The 17,360-nt window shown below is 40.7% G+C and overlaps 1 protein-coding gene across 1 annotated transcript in view; it reads right to left on the bottom strand.

Moving 5' to 3' along the window:
- CD109 (CD109 molecule) overlaps positions 1 to 17,360 on the bottom strand; it is an 89,028-nt gene that overhangs the window by 61,717 nt on the left and 9,951 nt on the right. Inside the window, exons 3-5 of the mRNA XM_068937561.1 lie at positions 7,256 to 7,284; positions 2,424 to 2,654; positions 2,152 to 2,277 (exon numbers count right to left, since the gene is read on the bottom strand). Of these exons, the coding sequence (XP_068793662.1) occupies positions 2,152 to 2,277; positions 2,424 to 2,654; positions 7,256 to 7,284 (386 nt within the window). The remainder of the gene's footprint in view (positions 1 to 2,151; positions 2,278 to 2,423; positions 2,655 to 7,255; positions 7,285 to 17,360) is intronic.

Here is a 17,360-nt window from a genome sequence, read left to right as displayed (position 1 = left end):
CGAATAGTACGGAAGACATCTTTAATTGAAGTATAATAACGACAGCCTAGGAATGGCTGCACCACAACAGATTTAGCATGAACGTAGGCCAATATCCAGTCTTTGGCAACAGCCAAGACTGAATGCCTAGCAAACTGTATCAAACAGGGCCAGCTGGTAGCGGTACTGTGCTCTCCCATGATATTCTCCCAGCCTCTGCCCACCTGTGACACAGGGGCCTCCAGAACCAGTGCTTCTATTTAACAGTTTTTAATGGATTTTATTTCTATGAATTTGTCCAGTCACTTTTTGATCCCTGCTGAATTTTTAGCATTCAAAGTACCCTTTGGTGATGTGCTGCAGAGCTTATTCATGCTGTTTTAATTGTTTTGAAAATGCCCTTTACCTGCTTCACCTGAAACCCTTTAGACTTCGCCTTGGGAAAGAGAGCGAACAAAACGTTCCCTATGTACCTTCGCCAAATTACTCATGACTTTAAAGACATTCTCATCCTGTCATCTCTTTTCTGAGCTCGCTGGCATTCATTAACCTTTCATAGTACATACTGGACAGTTAAAATTTAGAATACCACCTCCTATGATCCACTGAGATTTCAATTCACACTTCACTTGTCTGTTTTCTCACAGCTGTTTCATTAGCCTAGATGAAATCTAATATACTTTTTAATTTTACAATTTTCCCCCAAATTTTTGTTTGTTTTCTTCCAAGAGAGAATGATGCTCGTACAGTCAAATCCTGAAAACAGCTATTGCGGTTCCTTGAGCAGTGTCCACCTGACTTCAGGATTATTCATGACTTAGCAAGGTATCCACACAAAATTTCACAAACATTTTTTCCTCTGTCAAGAAAGCTGCTGAAGAAGCCCACTTCTGTCAACAGCCTTTCTGAGTCACACTTTGCTGCTCCCTGAAATGTGTCTGCGCAGCTGTGAGTGGGGCTGTCCTGTGAACCCGATGAGCAAACTGGTCTGCGTTAGCCAAAGAAAAAATAGAGATGCTTTTCAGCCTGGGTTATTTCCCTGATGGAGTTTGCATCTTGGCCTCACTACAGCTGCCTCAACATGACTGAGAAGCTGTTGAATAGCAGCACAGGGACAGGAGGGAACGGCTGAGCACAGACACAAGGGCAGAAACAAATCATCTTTCCCAAAGACAGTACTAAAGAAACCACACCCACATGAGAACATATTTGCAAAATCCAATACTCATGTTCATTTGAACACCAGCCCCATCTACCTTGTCTATATAAACCCATAAACTATGCAAGTGTTACATACGATCCTCAAGTTCAAACCAGCTTTTCTTCTGCCCCAACATCTCTCCCTCTTATTAGGACATAATCAGTCCTGCTTGTACTTGCTAAATGCCTCTGAACGGCCATCAGAAATGCAGTTCTCAAACGATAAGCAGTTACAGCAACACACACAGCCCTGAACTACTAAAACTCCAACTATTTTTACAACATATTTCACAGTATACCATGAATGTGTATGTTAAATGACTAAAAGACCGATAAAACACAATTGTATCACTAGCAACACGCAAAGTAAATCACATCAATTTTGTTATGCAATACTTCTGCTATATTATTCATCCTCCCTATTTTGCATCATTCATTTGCTCTCAGTAACACTTCAGGCACTGTGAATTGCTGAAACACCAATAAACGAGATAAACATTTGTAAATGACAGTTTGGTTCCACACCCCTTGAGACACTGACTGACTGCCTACCAGGGCACAATGAATTTCTGTATACTCATTTAGCAAAAATAAACCTAATGGTGTCTTACTTAAAAAGGAACGAAAAAAAAAAAACTATTTCTAATATTCTGTAGGATTTCTTTTATACTAATTTTTAAAACCCTCACTTTTTAAATAACATTCACATTTTAGAAACAAAACCCAGACCTCAGGATAAAATACGTTCACTTTTAAATATTTTTTCTCATAAAACTATATACTACTGAACACCTTGTGAGCTTTGCTTAGCTTCCTTGGGTTTGGGGTGAAGGAATCCTAACGTCTTGGCCTGTACTAACTTCTGTTTTTGCTTCACCAAAGGAGAACTGAACACAGTTTTACTCACTATTGTAGAGAACATCTATCAGTAGGAAAAAAAAAACTCTATAAATTGGCAATGTTAATACTCACATTCACTTCCACCTCTATGGACCAGTCTCCTAGTGGAGGGTTCACTGACAACTGAAATTTTTTGGAAACCACACCCAAATCACCCTCCTCCAGCAGCCACTGCTGAATCAAATTCTTCTGAGGGTCCTAGAAGAGAAGTCAGGCTGCATGTTAAAGGTGAATGACCTTAGCAGCAAGATTTAGATAGCAATTCAGCTGATCTTTATTTGGCATGTAACACTGGAACATACGGCAGATTCCAACGTATAACTACGTTCCTGCCAGATACTTACTCGGATAAAGATATTCAGAGATGCTTTGTAAGGTTTGAGATCAGGATAGACTGTGACAATCCGAAACATCACATCTTGTCCTGGCTTATACGTAGATTTATCAGTCTGAATGAATACAGAGATGCTCTTTGACAAGTATGTCAAGCTGGTACGGTTAGAGAAGACAGGCTGGCCCTCAGCGTGGCCTTCCACCAGTAATTCGTAATTCCCAGAAGCACTGTTCAAAGGCAGCTAAAAAGACAGCAGTGACCCATTGTTACCATCTAGAGCATAATTGAAGAGGTTATTATTCCAAAAACATTTGCCCTAAAGATCTCTGACATATTCTTCCTGAATTGCCCAAGTATGTAAATTCTTAAAAAGAGAAAGAAGATTTCAGTGTGAGGGTAAGACTTATTTTGAATGTGAACTTCTTTAAAGAAAAATTGTATTCAGATCGTGCTTTGCTTCATGTATTTGCATACAGCTAGCTCTGCCTTTAAGGTGCCATTTTGGAAAGGCTGCCATGATGACCCACTCCATCAGAAGTCAAATTCCTCAACTATATCTGTACAAACAGTTCTGTAGCTTTACTGGGCTGACTCTGAAGTGTCATTACCCAGTTACCCATATAATAAAACCCATATAACAACTATCAGTATAACAACAATTACCCAACAATTACTTGCAATAATGTAAGTAGCTATGTATTCATATACCATCCCTATACGCATACACACTGTGCTCCCTCTCTTCTTTCTTAAGTTATTCAGAAACTTCCTGGGTTTGATTTTGGGGGCTAATTTTCTTCAGACTTTGTCATTTTCTAATAATGAATTTTCTAGGAAAGAAAAGAGCTGAAGAAGCTAGATGTGTTCAAGATGAGCCAGACAGCGGTGAGACAGGTGCAACCTTGCACTTCTTTTTAGTGGCTTTAGCATCCTGTCCTTTGGAGAGGAAACACTAAATTCAGAGGAAAATATCCTCAGGAGACAGACAGTGCTTTTCAGTAGAAACTGATTTTGTCCCATTTCAGTGGTTTCATGATTCATAATTACAGGACATATTACAACTCATCTCGTAAGAAAAATAATTATTTTTCCCAAAATGCTAGAGAATGAAAAGGTAGACATTGTATATGGTTAACTAACTGAGATGTTTTATTTAGGACGCACATTAGATGCCTCTACTACAGTACGTGAACATAGACAGACATTCCTGTCAGTTAGCCAGGACCACGTAAGATCAGAATGACGAGGTACCTCTCTCTCTCCAGTTACTAGAGGAAATCTAGAGCTCATACCTCACATGCACATAGTTCGTTTTGCAAAGTAAGGTGAGAAGAATCCCAGTCAGAGCAGATCTACAGGCTCTAAGCAGAGACACTGCAGCACACAGGGAAAGTTCACCTTGACAGACAACGTCATACAGATAGTGAATAACCCCAGGAACACTCCAGCCCAAATTCTGGCTTCCGTAATGCCATCAGCTTAGAGATATCTCTTTGAAGAAGGAAAGGGTTTAATAAAACACACAGCTGGTTCCAACAAGTAGCACTGCTAAAAAGCTTAAGAGTCACATGTTTCTGTTTGTAGTTAGAACAGTGTAAATCTGGAATGAAACCGCTCAATGTCAAGACAAGTAAAACAGACAGAGGCTTGCATTTTTCCGCATAACACATGGAGATTAAGCACTCCTTTTGCACTGGTAATGAAAAATACGTCTGGTTTCTGGTTACTCACAAGGCACAGCATTTCAAAAGTATCCTCCCAAGTTCTGTTATGAAGTTCTGTTTTGCTTTTAAAATTCATCTTAAGATCATATAATGAGTTAATGGAATTTCCCAAACAGGGAAAAAATGTCTTACAATGACAAATGAGGCAAATACAAATGTCTATACCAAATATGTTTCCTTCTGTGTATAGAGAGGAATCAGGAACAACTTCATCCCCCTTGGTGGTTTTTCTGTTTTTAAAAACAAGCCAGAAAAAAAAATTAAGAGTAGAAAAAATAAACAGGCTCTCTTTTTCACCCATGAACAGGCATATGATGACTCAGAAAAAAAAAGGTCCCCTTTAAAATCTGGATTTATATAAGTAACTTTTAGGTGCAGAACCCCACATTGAAACTGATTTTGCATTTTCTTCAGCTGTAGGTTTTTGTATACACATTGCCAAGAATATATGATTCACACATTTCATCACTCTCATACTTGGAGGCCAAGTATTCTGGAATATATTCAATAGGAGGAACAGCCTTAGTTACAGCATCTGTTAAAAATTAGCTCAAAAATAATTAGGAATATTATCATTTATGAAACAGGTTGTATTCCCTTAAAAAAAGAAGGGGAAATTCCCTTCAAAAAGTCCAAGAAACATCATAGACTGTCAAAATCATAAATAAAATGGGAGGGAAAAGGTTTGTTTCCTACTATCGTATCTGTGAATACTGTTCTTAAAGCATAATTTTAACATACTTGCAAGGACTGTCTTTGATTTCTTCTTTAAAAGACTGTAGTTGCCATTTACAGATCTCTCATATTTTTCCATAGTTTTTTCCTATCATGAATAATGGCAGATAACAGGGGTTGCTCCTTTAATTTTTGATTTGTTGATATCCTTAACATTTCTCCCAAAGGATCTTTGCTTCCTGTAACCCAGTGACCAAACTGCCTGTTTTATCTTTCTCGATGTAAATGTCAGAAGCAATCAAGTCTGCATTGCCATGGCAGCGTATTGGGACAGCTGAAGTGTAAAGTAACTCAAATTCCAGTTCACATTTCTATGCTAACAGAGATTCACAACGCTTGTAGAAGGTCAGTACTAAACTAAACTACTTACCTCGATCCCATCAACTCCTCTAAAAAGAGTATTTCTCATCCCAAAAATGAGCAAGACAGCTTTTTAACAGTAGCTACTAGGAATTTATTGTGAAGATATTTATCCTGAAAAGGTATTTAATAGTGAATAGTATTACTATCCTCATTTTGGTACTCTTAACATAACAGAGAAAAAGGCCCTCTCAAGTACTTCTGCTAACCACATCAGTTACTTGCCATGAGCACCTCAGACAAGGAAGCTACTGTTTCCTTTGGAAAATAGGGCAGCCGAAACTGGTAACTCACTAACCACATTGCGTTACCGGCCAATTGCGCTTTGAGCAGTACATAAGTCTACCATAGCTACATTAATGGAAAAAAACACCTTCCCATTTAAAAAAAAAGTCAGTTTTCATAGCTTCAGATAGTAGTGAGAGAGAGTGAAGAATTCACCTCACTTAACTCCAGCTGCTGAACACGACAGTAGTGAGTTTTCACGAGTTGTCTGAGTTTCCTCTGCAGCCCGAAGAAAGAATTAGAGAAGTCCAGGTGATTCATCTTCACCTGGGCTGACAACTCATCCTCTCTCTCGTCTCTCTTTTGTTTATGGAGGGAGCCTACACCAATAACTCTTGACTAGACACCTCACTTCTCGACAGCAGAAGTTACATGAGATGAATCACTGCTGAATATATTCCCAACTTTTAGAGATTCTGCAAGGGCCCAGAAATGCTTTAAAATCTCCCAGCTCCTGAAGCTGCCAAATCCATAAATTCAGTCCCTGGAATATGCATGGGCCTACCTTATGTCATACCAATTGTAACGGTTCCCCACAAATTGACAGGCTGGCTGGAGACTGTGAGGTCCAAATAATGGACCACCACTCCTGTGTAACCCCCAGAACACACCTTGAGCATTCAGTAAACTTGAAAAGAGTCCCCAAGGAATTTACTGGAAAAGTCTCCAATTGCTTGATTAGGGCAGCTGTAAGGCAGGCTGGCAGATTAGGATCTGAATTTGGTATTAGTTTCCCAGTTTTATTTATTGTGTGTTAGAAGTCTTCTAAAATATAAAGTTTTCAGTTTGGTAATTACAGTGGCTGTCTCCTTTTATATTTAATTTTATAATTAGAAGTGGTTACAGAATTTAATTTTGTAGAAAGCTGGTGAGATATAACGACATTTTAAGAACTGGTCAAATTATAGTAAGATATTTTCTATTTAACTGTTTTTAAACTGAAATTCCTGTGTTTGCTAATTGACAGTTTGGACGGGTGTGTTTCAAGCCAACAACCTGTATAACATTGAACTGCTCACTGTGATTAACTATCCACCTATCAAATATCTCCAGATGATTTCATCAGATATGCAGATTATTTGACATCAGAATTGAAATTCGCTAGACTTAACAGATACTCGGGCTTACAGTCGTTTAAAAAATAAAGACTTTGGTAAAACTTTTTCCCTGACAGGAACACATAATTCTTCAAATTAGGTCTCTTGGGATGAACGTCCTGTATCATATAATTTCAGGATTCACCATAAATACATAATTCTGTATTACGCTTTCTGTTCACAGATTAGCATATTATGCATTTTTACTAAATGTGCATTTCCAAATCCTGAAGAAGGTTGTGTACAAATCAAAATAATATTTTTATTTTGATCTAAAATGTGGATTACTATTTTGCACTACTTGTTCAACTCTAATTAGCTTGCATAGTGTAGTGCATTTAAAATAGAGATGTAGGTATCAGCCAGTCAAAAATAACACAAAGCAAAGTTCTGTTTTCAAGTTGTATGGCAGTTTGAGCTGATGCTGGAAGTCAGCTCCTAACTCCTGTAAATGTGTGTAAAAAACTGCAGAGCACTTGATCTGAAAACTCCTTGGCTTATTGGTCAGCAAACACCCTCATCTATGACAGTGAAAATAACTAGTTTCACATACAAAATATATCATGTCATCAGCATGAGCCGATGGAAAGTTACAGACAGTCAGGATCTTCTGAGAAGTAGCAAAGGAAAAAAATACTTACTACTGGAAGAACAAGAGTCCCAAAGGAATCTAAATAAAAGAGAAGAAGAAATACCATACTGTCACAGACCTCATAAAAGTTTATCAAAAGTTTCAATACTAATAGGATAATTTAAAAAGCAGCTCTGCTCTTCCATTCCCATAGTACTTATCATACCCATTTGACAACTAAAATCACTTGCTGTGGCTCCTGTGGAGCTCACTGCACGCTGACAGTCCAGCCAATACACGTGTGACTGGTATGACGGTCTGGCCGCCATGCGCATGCTTGTCGGCCAGCTGACTGTTGCCAGACATAGTCTGGACACGAAACTGAAAAACAGATAGATTTGAAAAGCCCAGAGCAACTGCTGTATCAGTAGATTTATATGTTGTATCAATATATTTATATTTCATTCAACATCTCCCTCCCTTAACTGACACCTCCAAAATCCTGTCAAGACCACTGTCAGTCACTGTCTGGTTATGCGATTACATGCTCATCCACGCACACCAAGGAGGGCAGAGGTGGGGGAACGCAACTAGTGCCCTGCGTGGCTCCTCGCAGGCCTTCACAAGGGAGCCACCAGCCCACGAACGCTCCTCTCCACCCGCCAGGGAGCCCAGAGGAACAGTGACAGGAGCCCAGAGGCACAACGGCGGGGCAGCCCCAGTAACCCACAAGCGGAGACACGAGCCCCGACCTGGCTGCCAGGGCTGTCCCAGGGGAGCGTCAGCCCTGGGGCACCGTCACCATCAGTCGAGGGGAGAGGCTCTCCAGTCACCTCGCAGACTGAGGGGGTCACTGCCTCAGGGCATGGGGCTCGTTACGGGATGCAGGGAAAAGCATCTTGGGATTGTACAAGACTTGTTATGGGATGTTTAGGGAAGGAACTAAAGGCAGGAAGAGGGAGGGATCAAGGAGGTGTGGGAAGAAACAAACATAGGAAAACAGAGGGCTGAGGGGATAAAAGGGGCTGATGGAGTATAAACAGAGGCTGGTCAGTACACCTGTGTGGCCATGCCCCGCACCTGATCACCACAACCTGCTCTGTCTTCTTATTAAACTCCATTTCTAACGATTTTCCTGCATGAGGGGCTCTCTATTCTGTGTGCATGCGCACCCCGGAGGTCCGAGTGCCAGCTACTGGAGTGGGACTACAGGGCTGAGTGTCTGGGTGCCGCAACTGGAGAGATCAGAACGCATATGCACATTGTGGGTGCATGCGTCAGTGTGTGATCGCTAGCGAACATCAAGTCAGACTACCTGGCGAGTAGGTGAAGTGGCCAGGGAGTCAGTTAAGTGCATCTCAGGATGAGGCACCTGAAGAAGTCAGCTACTGGAGGGACTCGGGGTCCAGACCAAGTGCCAGAGAGACCATGGGGTCTGGGAGTCAACCAAGAGACCTCTTTGCATGCATGTGTGCATGTGCGTGTGTCTGTCCATCTACCTCTGTGCAGGAGATAACTGGGGCGAGCAAGGATCCAGTACCAGCTACCAGATGGATTGTGTGTCTAAGCTCAGTTACCGGAGGGATCCACAGTTCATGCATGTGTGCGCACACACGCACATGCGCATGTGACTGCGCATGTGATGGTATGTGCAAGGGGGCCTGTGCCCACAGCTAGAGTGGGGTTGTGGGCCTCAGCGGCTCACATGCCCAGGTGCCAGCAACTGAGGAGCCCAGGGATCCAAGGCTGGTTACTGGATAGACTGAGCTAATGGAAGGATCCACATTGCATACATGGATGTATTCCCATTAACAGACCTTCATCCTGATCAGCCAGAGATGTCTGATGACACTGTCTCACTGTCTCTCACTCTCTACTTGTGTGAGTAGTGAGTGTTTCTGTCTGTGTTGACCTATGTGGCCAAGAGCGTGCATAGGTGTATCGTACACATGTGTTTGTTTATGAGCCTCCTGAGAACACATGCTCAGCCTTGCTACTTGTTGGACCTGGAAGCATGGCGCTATAGCAGCCTCATCTCCACGGGGCCACCAGATTCAGCAATTCTCTAACAATCACTACAACCCCAAGTCTGCTAAAAGAACCAGCCAGGGCAGTACAGCCCAGAAAAACTGAAATGCAATGCTTCACTTAAATAATGGTGTCCAGGTGTCTATGAGAGCCCCAGCCGGGAGCTGAACAAGGAGGATAAGATTTGGCACTGCTCTCCCAGAGAATGAATCACCTCTCCAATATAGCTGCCCCACAGTCAAAGGATTCCTTTGTTTCTGTAAAGTCGTTGATTCTGCAACTCCTTTATGCGCAAGAGAAACTCAGGATATTTTCTACTAACCTTTTCTTCAATTTAGTAGGTGGCGACTTTTTGCAGTCATTTTTATCAAGTTAGCAACTTTCCAGAAGGAATAAAAAAATGAAAGGGCTTTAAACTACCTGCTATTAAAGACAAAGAGACAAAAAAGTTCCTTAATCCTATTCATTTCCTCTAGAGCTAACCTTCTACCTGGTGCTTCCACTGCTATGGAGACAAACGCAAAATAAATCCAGCAAAGTGAGCAATAGATCTATGTTGAGCCATTAACTCTTATGATAGTTTAAAACTGTTTCTTCCCTGCGAGCTGGTGCTCAGCCTGCTCTTAGCCAGATATATTCGTTCCACCCTTTCATTCCTTACATGGTCAATGACAGATGTGTGACAACTTTTGCAGGGCTGCAAAGTATGAACTCCAGGTACTGCTGTAGTAGTACGACTTCTTTCTTTACTAGGAGCAGATATCCATGTTTCCCACTGGAAGGTTCTTTTCCCAGTGTCAGAAAAACCAATGATGTGGCCTGAGCATTTTCTTAATGCAATATATTCTATTATTACATTATAAATTAGTTCTTGAAGACACAAATCATAGGCAACTGCCCTCTTTCATAATTCCTAAGACATATACTAATACTAGATTCTCCAAAAGTAACTATCACACATCTCCAAAAGTAACCACCACGTCACTGTACAAACAGGAACACGGCATAAACAAGATGCAAGACTAAATACCTCTCTCAGATTGAGAAAAAGCCTAATAAAAATAAATATAGCTACAGCACCTAAAACACTGTTCCCTCACTGAGGGAACTTTTACTCTCTCATGCACTGACAGTCCACTGAATCTTCTATCTCATTGGACCTGCAATTTCCTATTGAGTCTGAAACTCAGAAAAAGATCTAAATATTCAAAACCATGCACAGGAATCACCACTCCCAAGCAATGGAATGAACTGTCCTCACAGCATTACATCATCATGTGAGCAAGTAAATAACATATTAGTGCATATGGGTTAATATAAATTATTATTTTAACTATTATGGATAATATGGCTGCATATATTTTCATAATCCAATGCGCTGTTAAACTCCTGGATTCCATTACATCTTGAAGCCACAAGCACCATAGCTTTGTTTTAATAAGTAATGTTTTATTTTGCTGATTTTAGTGGTGACCCCTCTTAGTATCATAACCTCTAATATCTCAGTGTTACCAACTGATTTTTTTTGTTTTTATGGGTTTTTTTTTGCTGAAGTTGGAATAAAGTGGCACCTACCTGCTCATGAAATCTACAGTCCATGAGTATTTATTACATAAATGATAGTAAAACATAATTGATAGTTTTATGACAAAAATGCATTTAAATAATTTCCCAGTTAGCACTGCAAAACTTATATCAGTAGTACAGAGACAGCAGGATTCACCTTTCATGTGTGTCAAGAGAACTGTTTTGCAATTTCCTTTCAGTTACACCTTTGCATATTTCCTAAAAATGATGGGTTTATAGCAGTGTCCCTAAACACATACATTCTAAACAAAAGTGCTGCCTTATACAGGCAGCTGAATTTTACCGCTGTGATGATTAAAAAAGAAAAAAACCCAGTTTGACTATCGCGTTATCTTTTCCTGTCTCTGAAGACATATGGTTTTATTATGGCATTTTTACTGTGACAAATCTGCTATTGACTTGGATGGATCTTTTCTTTCCAGGAAAAACGTCAAGACTGGTCTCCTTGTACCTGAAAAAAAGCAATGTTCTCTTTCGTGATCCCGGGCATAAACATTTTCAATGATGAAGCAAATACCTGACCTCCTTTGAACAGAACAGGAGTAAATCCCCACGAACTGAAATCAGTAGGTCTTGCCTACCTTTAGAGAGTTAAAGGAAAAGTCCCATCCAACATGTTTCATCTGTTCAAATTATAACCTGGGTTAAACCAAATGACTCACATCCTGAAAATGAGGCGTGTGGGTAGCACGCTTCAATACTTCATTCTGGTCTTCGGAAGCTTAGCTAGGATGGGTAGAATCTGGCACTAAGCAACACAGTTCTTTCCATAACATGTTTATGCTACCGTTAGAGCCACAGTTTTTACCTATAATCCTTCTGTATTTGTACTCTTCACTTGACAAGTAGCTCTCACAGTCGTAGACTGTGAACAGCCCCACAGACCTTTGAGGTTCTCCAGCCAGAAGTCTCAGGTAAAATATACACTTTTCTCACTAGCAAGCACAGGGGACATTCTGGCCTACTGCATAATGGCAGGGAGTTCCAAGTTTTGCTAAGCTTGCTTGGCACATGAGACAACTGGAGAACTGCCAACTACAGAAGAGGAATTTTAGAGAGTCTTGCAGAATACCCAATTTTTGGTAATGTAAACCCCTCTTCTGACTTACTGACATATATATTCCCAACAGCTACAAAAAGAACTCTGTGCCCAAATAATCCTATTAAAAGAGACATATTTTTATCTATAGGAAATCTATTTCTTCCTAATTGATGAGAAACAGATTTATTGTTAACTAGGAAGAATTTTTTTAAGGGATTGAGATATTTCACTGGTAAAGAAGGCTGGATATAGGATAACTGGCAACAATAGAAACAGGATCAAATTGCCTCCTGAAATTTTGCCCAGTTGTATACCAAGAGGGTAACTCTTCTCTAGTTTCTGTCCCTCTGCATGATAAAGTGTGTGAATAAGACTGTGGTGAAACTGAATTTTGTATGGCCACAGCCAACAGTACAGAGTCATCAGCAAAAAAAAAAAAAAAAAGCTTTATCATTGCTGATATTTGTTATTAACAAAAGAGGAACTTAGCTGTATTGAATACATGTATCTGGGTCCATATCCACATGGGTAAGTATTGCTACACTAGCATTAATCTACCTAGTGCTACACTAGCATTAATCTACCTAGCACAGCTAATTATAGCAATGATTATAGCAGCAGAACAGGCTTCAGTATGCTGGGAGACCCCATACACAAATCCGGTATTCACATCAAAGCCCACACCATTGGGTTTCTATTTCCATCATCACCCACACTAATGCAAATGCTCTAGTACACTCCCAGAGCAAGAGCAGAGCACTGAATGGAGCTGCTGCCCAGCATTCTGCACAGCACGTAATAACTCTCAAAGCAACCTTACGTAGCACAGGAGCAGGCGCTTTCCAACTTTCTGATCAGAAGAGTGATTTTCCAGCACCTTCCTGAATCCACTTATTTCGATAACTACCATGAAGAACAAAAAAAACCTCAAAGAGCTTTTCAAACTTTAAATAAGCCTTATTATGATGTCCACGTTCCATACACTGTACACCCAAACACAAAGTGAGGTACAGCATCAGAGCTAGAATCGGAAAGCTCAGGAAAGCCTTACTTACATCCAGGAAATAAAGCTAAAGCATGTAAAGTTATAGGTAGCACCATTTCAGAAGCACTAATGCTAACAAGAATGAGAGTCTAGCTACAGATTGTGACTGGTTCCAAGAGCTATTTTCAGCACAAAATCAATGACATGATCCCTCAGCAAATGGGGCTCTGGCAAACGCTTGCACATAGGTCATGCAATGCTAGCAGTAGTGTAGACAGGATGATATCAGAAATAGTGAGTTTCTTCAATGTAGCTAAGACATCCAACATCCGGCCTGAGCCAGATATAGCCATGATGCAGATGGAGAAGAAGTCAGGGAGGGGAGACATGTAAATCACAGACACTTCCTCTTTAAGTAACTCAAAAAGCATTTACCTCATGAAGGGGGCTAGCAAGGGAGGTACAGCCTCCTTGGCTCCCTCGACAAAGCCAAGAGGGCTGTCTCATTCCCAGACAGTGAAAATCATAAACTAGACTCTGGGGCATTATGAATTTCCATTCATATCACTACATAATTATTTTGTTAGGAGTTAAGCAGCCTGGGCAGATCCAAAACCCTTAGGTGTTGTGAGTTTCCTTGTCATGCAAGTTTCTCCCATGTTCTCACAGACTTCTGAGCTGCAATCCGCTTGAGCTCCACTCAGTTACATCTAGAGATGGCTAAGGACGTTCTCAAATGAGATCAGTAGGCAAAAGACTGTCTTTATGCCAATGCTGAATTGCTGAAATCTACATTTTTTTTTCCGTCATTTGGTGAACGAAAGTTTTATTTAATAGTACGGTGATTTATGAGGAATTAACCTCAGTCCAACAACTGACGTTTGACATTGCTCTCCTGGAACCTTTGTTACAATGCTGCTGGACTCTTTTACATCAGTATGACGGGCAATACTTCAACGCTGATTTACACAAGACATCAGTCAAATGCCCTTTCTTGATAAAGGATAAAAGTTGCCTCCCTCCTATAGCACATAAGATTTGCAAGGCATCACTTCAGTTATCAAGTACAAATCCCAGCAACTACAGGAAAACAAGTCCAGGTGATAGAAGTCAGTTTTAGAAAGGAGCCAAGAAAAAACACTCCACATGCACCGAGCACCACAGAAGACAAAATACTTCCTCCTGACTTGTCACATGTCAGTTCTCCAGAACAGAGGACTAACAGGCACAACTGCAACATACCACAGACGGGAAAGACCAGGTGAGAGCAAAGGCCTCTGCTACTGCAAGGAATTTGTTAAAGAAAACACCCAGATGGCAGCCCTGCCCTAATTGTAGGAGGAGGCAGGAAAAAAATCAGTGGTCTATTCCAGACTGATCTTGAAGAAAGTAAGAAAAAAATCCAGAAATCACACGACACTTCAAGAAAGAACATCCCTTGCCATCACTCAAAAGTCACTTCAATCAGCAGAATTCCTGAAGCTTGTACTGTATTTACTGAATGACTACTGCACTGAATAAATAGAGTACAAAGGAAACAAAACCCACATTGTCCTGCTTCCTTTTCCTCAGAGTCCTTGGCATTCACAATATTCCTGTAAAAGAAGGATGAAAGCCAGTATGGTAGTGAGATGGCACTAGCACAGATGCCAGTGGGAAATTAAATGATCTTCTTAAGGAACCTTGCCACTCTGCCATTTTTTGGAGGGCTAACACTCTTGCTATCAGTAGAGGAAATAGGGAAAAAAAATCTACAAGGCCAAATTCATGAATCTTTTCTTATACTTACGTAGGGCTGCACAAAGGACAGCATCTTACATTTTTCCCATTTTATTGGCCCTACCAAAACCCGGGAACTTTTGTCACTTACTCTTAAGCTGCAAATAGCAGCAGCGGGCATAGCTGCAAATGTTCCTTCAGAACGATTTTCCAAAAGGAGGTGATCAATCTGTTTTCAGTGTTTTGTTTCAAATAATCTCAATACAAAACTGTATCCCTGGTATGGCTTCACGGAACGTGTAGTCCAAGTCTCTATGCCCTATGGTGTGCCAGGGATCTCCAAATATATGTCTTTTCCCTGTCTGAATGGCACGGTCCACTGTAGGGGCCACACAGTGTCATCAGGGGAAGTGTGGTCAAGGCAGAGGGCCAAGCAGTTACACCTAATCAGGGATTAAAATAAATGTTGAAAAAATTAGTATTTCTTCAGAATTAGAATTCCTTAGATTTGGTGTCTTACAAATTAACTGATTATATCTCAACAAATACAAACACATCAGTTGCAGCTTCCACTCCCTTAAAAGGATAGAAATATGGCTTTGTGACCTGGCACAGTAAACCAGAACTCGTGCCAATATAAATCAGTACAACGGCAGTTAAGCCAGTAACTAATTTAAACTTAGGTCTTAACTCCATATTCAAGCTTATGTGGCAGAGGTCTCTGCAAACAGACTTTCTCATTTCACCTTTTCTACCTATGTCCTCATTTGTTCTCAATCCTGTTAGAGAAAGGAAAAATTGGAAATAACTGGAACCACTTGAGACTGATTTACTGAAATGATGTCATGTCTTTCTTCTGGCAGCTGTGTTCACATATCCTTGTTTAAGAAGTGCTTAAAGGAAAGTATTTTCTTTACAGTGGTAAATGGATTTTTTCTACTGAAGAGCCTATTTCAAAAGACTTTAATATTAGGGAAGTAAAAAAAATCTGTTCTTCAATGTCCTTCCAGATTTATTTTCTTATCTGAAACATATACTATTTCTGCATTTTTCAAAAAAGGAAGTCCGTGTTACTTACTGTGACATAGCCAAATATAACATCTGTAAGGTTTTCACAGCCTAAGTAAATATAAAGGTTTAACCTGTCCCAGGAGGGAAAAATAATTTTTCTTCATAAAAGAAGGCCTACAAAAATATTTGTTCTCTTGAGTTTGCAGTTTTCTGTCTTATACTGTGATTCTAAATTTGCATCCAAATTATCAATTACTTATGCAAATAACCCAAAATATACAATGTGAGCCATTGCTAGTAAGTTATGGCTAAAACTGGGACAGTCATTACCGTGAGATGCAATAGAGCAATCAAATACACAAAATACGGACTGCTAGTGGACATCAGGGTATAGGCTGTCATCCAGAGCCAAACGAAGCCAGCAGGCCTGGAGTAAAGGAGCACATTATTTGCTCCACAAAGCCTCCTAAACCTCTCCTGCCTACCACAGCACTATGACCCCTTCCTTCCACAGCCACTCATTACTACCTACTCCCCATTCCCACTGCCTCTTTATTCTTTTCAGTCTTCTTTGCAATTTTGGAGAATAAAATCACTCAGTAATTACAAACGGAGAGGGAGACACAGCAGCAGCTCTGTTCATGGAGAAAACGGTAGAGGCACAGAAGGAACAGTCCAAACTGGACTAGACTTTATAATCTGAAGATCCAGTCAAGAGGTGTGGCACTGTATCTCTAGATGATAGAGATAGCTTCAGTGTTTAGAGCCAAGCTTTACCAAATTTTGCAGTAGCTAGCAGGTTTTAGCTTCCATTTGCTATGCAGAGCAGATGAGTATTTTCCTGACAACCAGGACAATCATGACAAAAATTCTTCTCCAGCCAAGTCCAAATAAGCTCTTTTTCTCCCCTCTTGCACTTTTACTCCACTATCGTAACAGTGGTGTGAATCCAGCTTTAGAAAGCAGAACAAGAAACATTCATAGTCCGAAAAGAATGGGCACAGGTTTACCAGAAGGTATGAAGAAAATAGCAGAAAAGGAGTAGTGCCCCTCCTTTTCTCAACCCTAACTCACAGTGGCATTCCCTATGCCTCTCCTATGCTACATCATGTGGCAAAGGAGTTGCGGTACTGCACGGCTCACCTTCTCCCTGCTTGTCCCATTTACCAATTTAGCCCTTTTCCTCTCACCATCGCTGCTGGATCCACCCTTGAGGAAGACCACAATGTCCCATCCCCCTCAAACAGGCAAACACTGTAGATATTGGGCAACTCTTCACTCGTACTCCTCCCTCCCTCCAGAACCCCATTGCACAGGCAAACATCAATTTTCTTGCTCTTCTGGCCACGACATTCACTGTTCTTTAGGGGTCAATGGGTGCTTTAATTTTTTTTAGACTTAAGCCATAATTCAGACATTTAACTCTCAGCTCGGTTTTCTAAAGCAAAACAACTAAGTCTATGGACCACATGATTACCATTTGCAGCTGAGCGGTCAGAGAGTGGTCAGTTGCAAGAACACGATACTTAAAAATCATCTCCAGTTTACTTGAGATACTGCATGCTGGGTAGGAAAATGGAACAGCTTCATATTTCTAAAACTACATTTTCCCTTTGGTCAGAGAACTTCTTAGAGCTACGCCCATAGCTACCATCCCAGACACTTAAACACAAGTGTAAGCTTTTTCCAACTTACTCCTGAGACAAGCCTCTAAGAGCTGTCTGTGGACTTTTTGTCAAGCACACTGCCTGTCAGAGCCTATCACTACTTAGCATATCCAGCTAACAGAACTATATTCCTATG

The sequence above is a fragment of the Struthio camelus genome, chromosome 3, assembly GCF_040807025.1.
Source record: "Struthio camelus isolate bStrCam1 chromosome 3, bStrCam1.hap1, whole genome shotgun sequence".
Taxonomy (NCBI): domain Eukaryota; kingdom Metazoa; phylum Chordata; class Aves; order Struthioniformes; family Struthionidae; genus Struthio; species Struthio camelus.
Note: the sequence above shows the minus strand (reverse complement) of the source record. Positions and strands in the feature narration are given on the sequence as shown.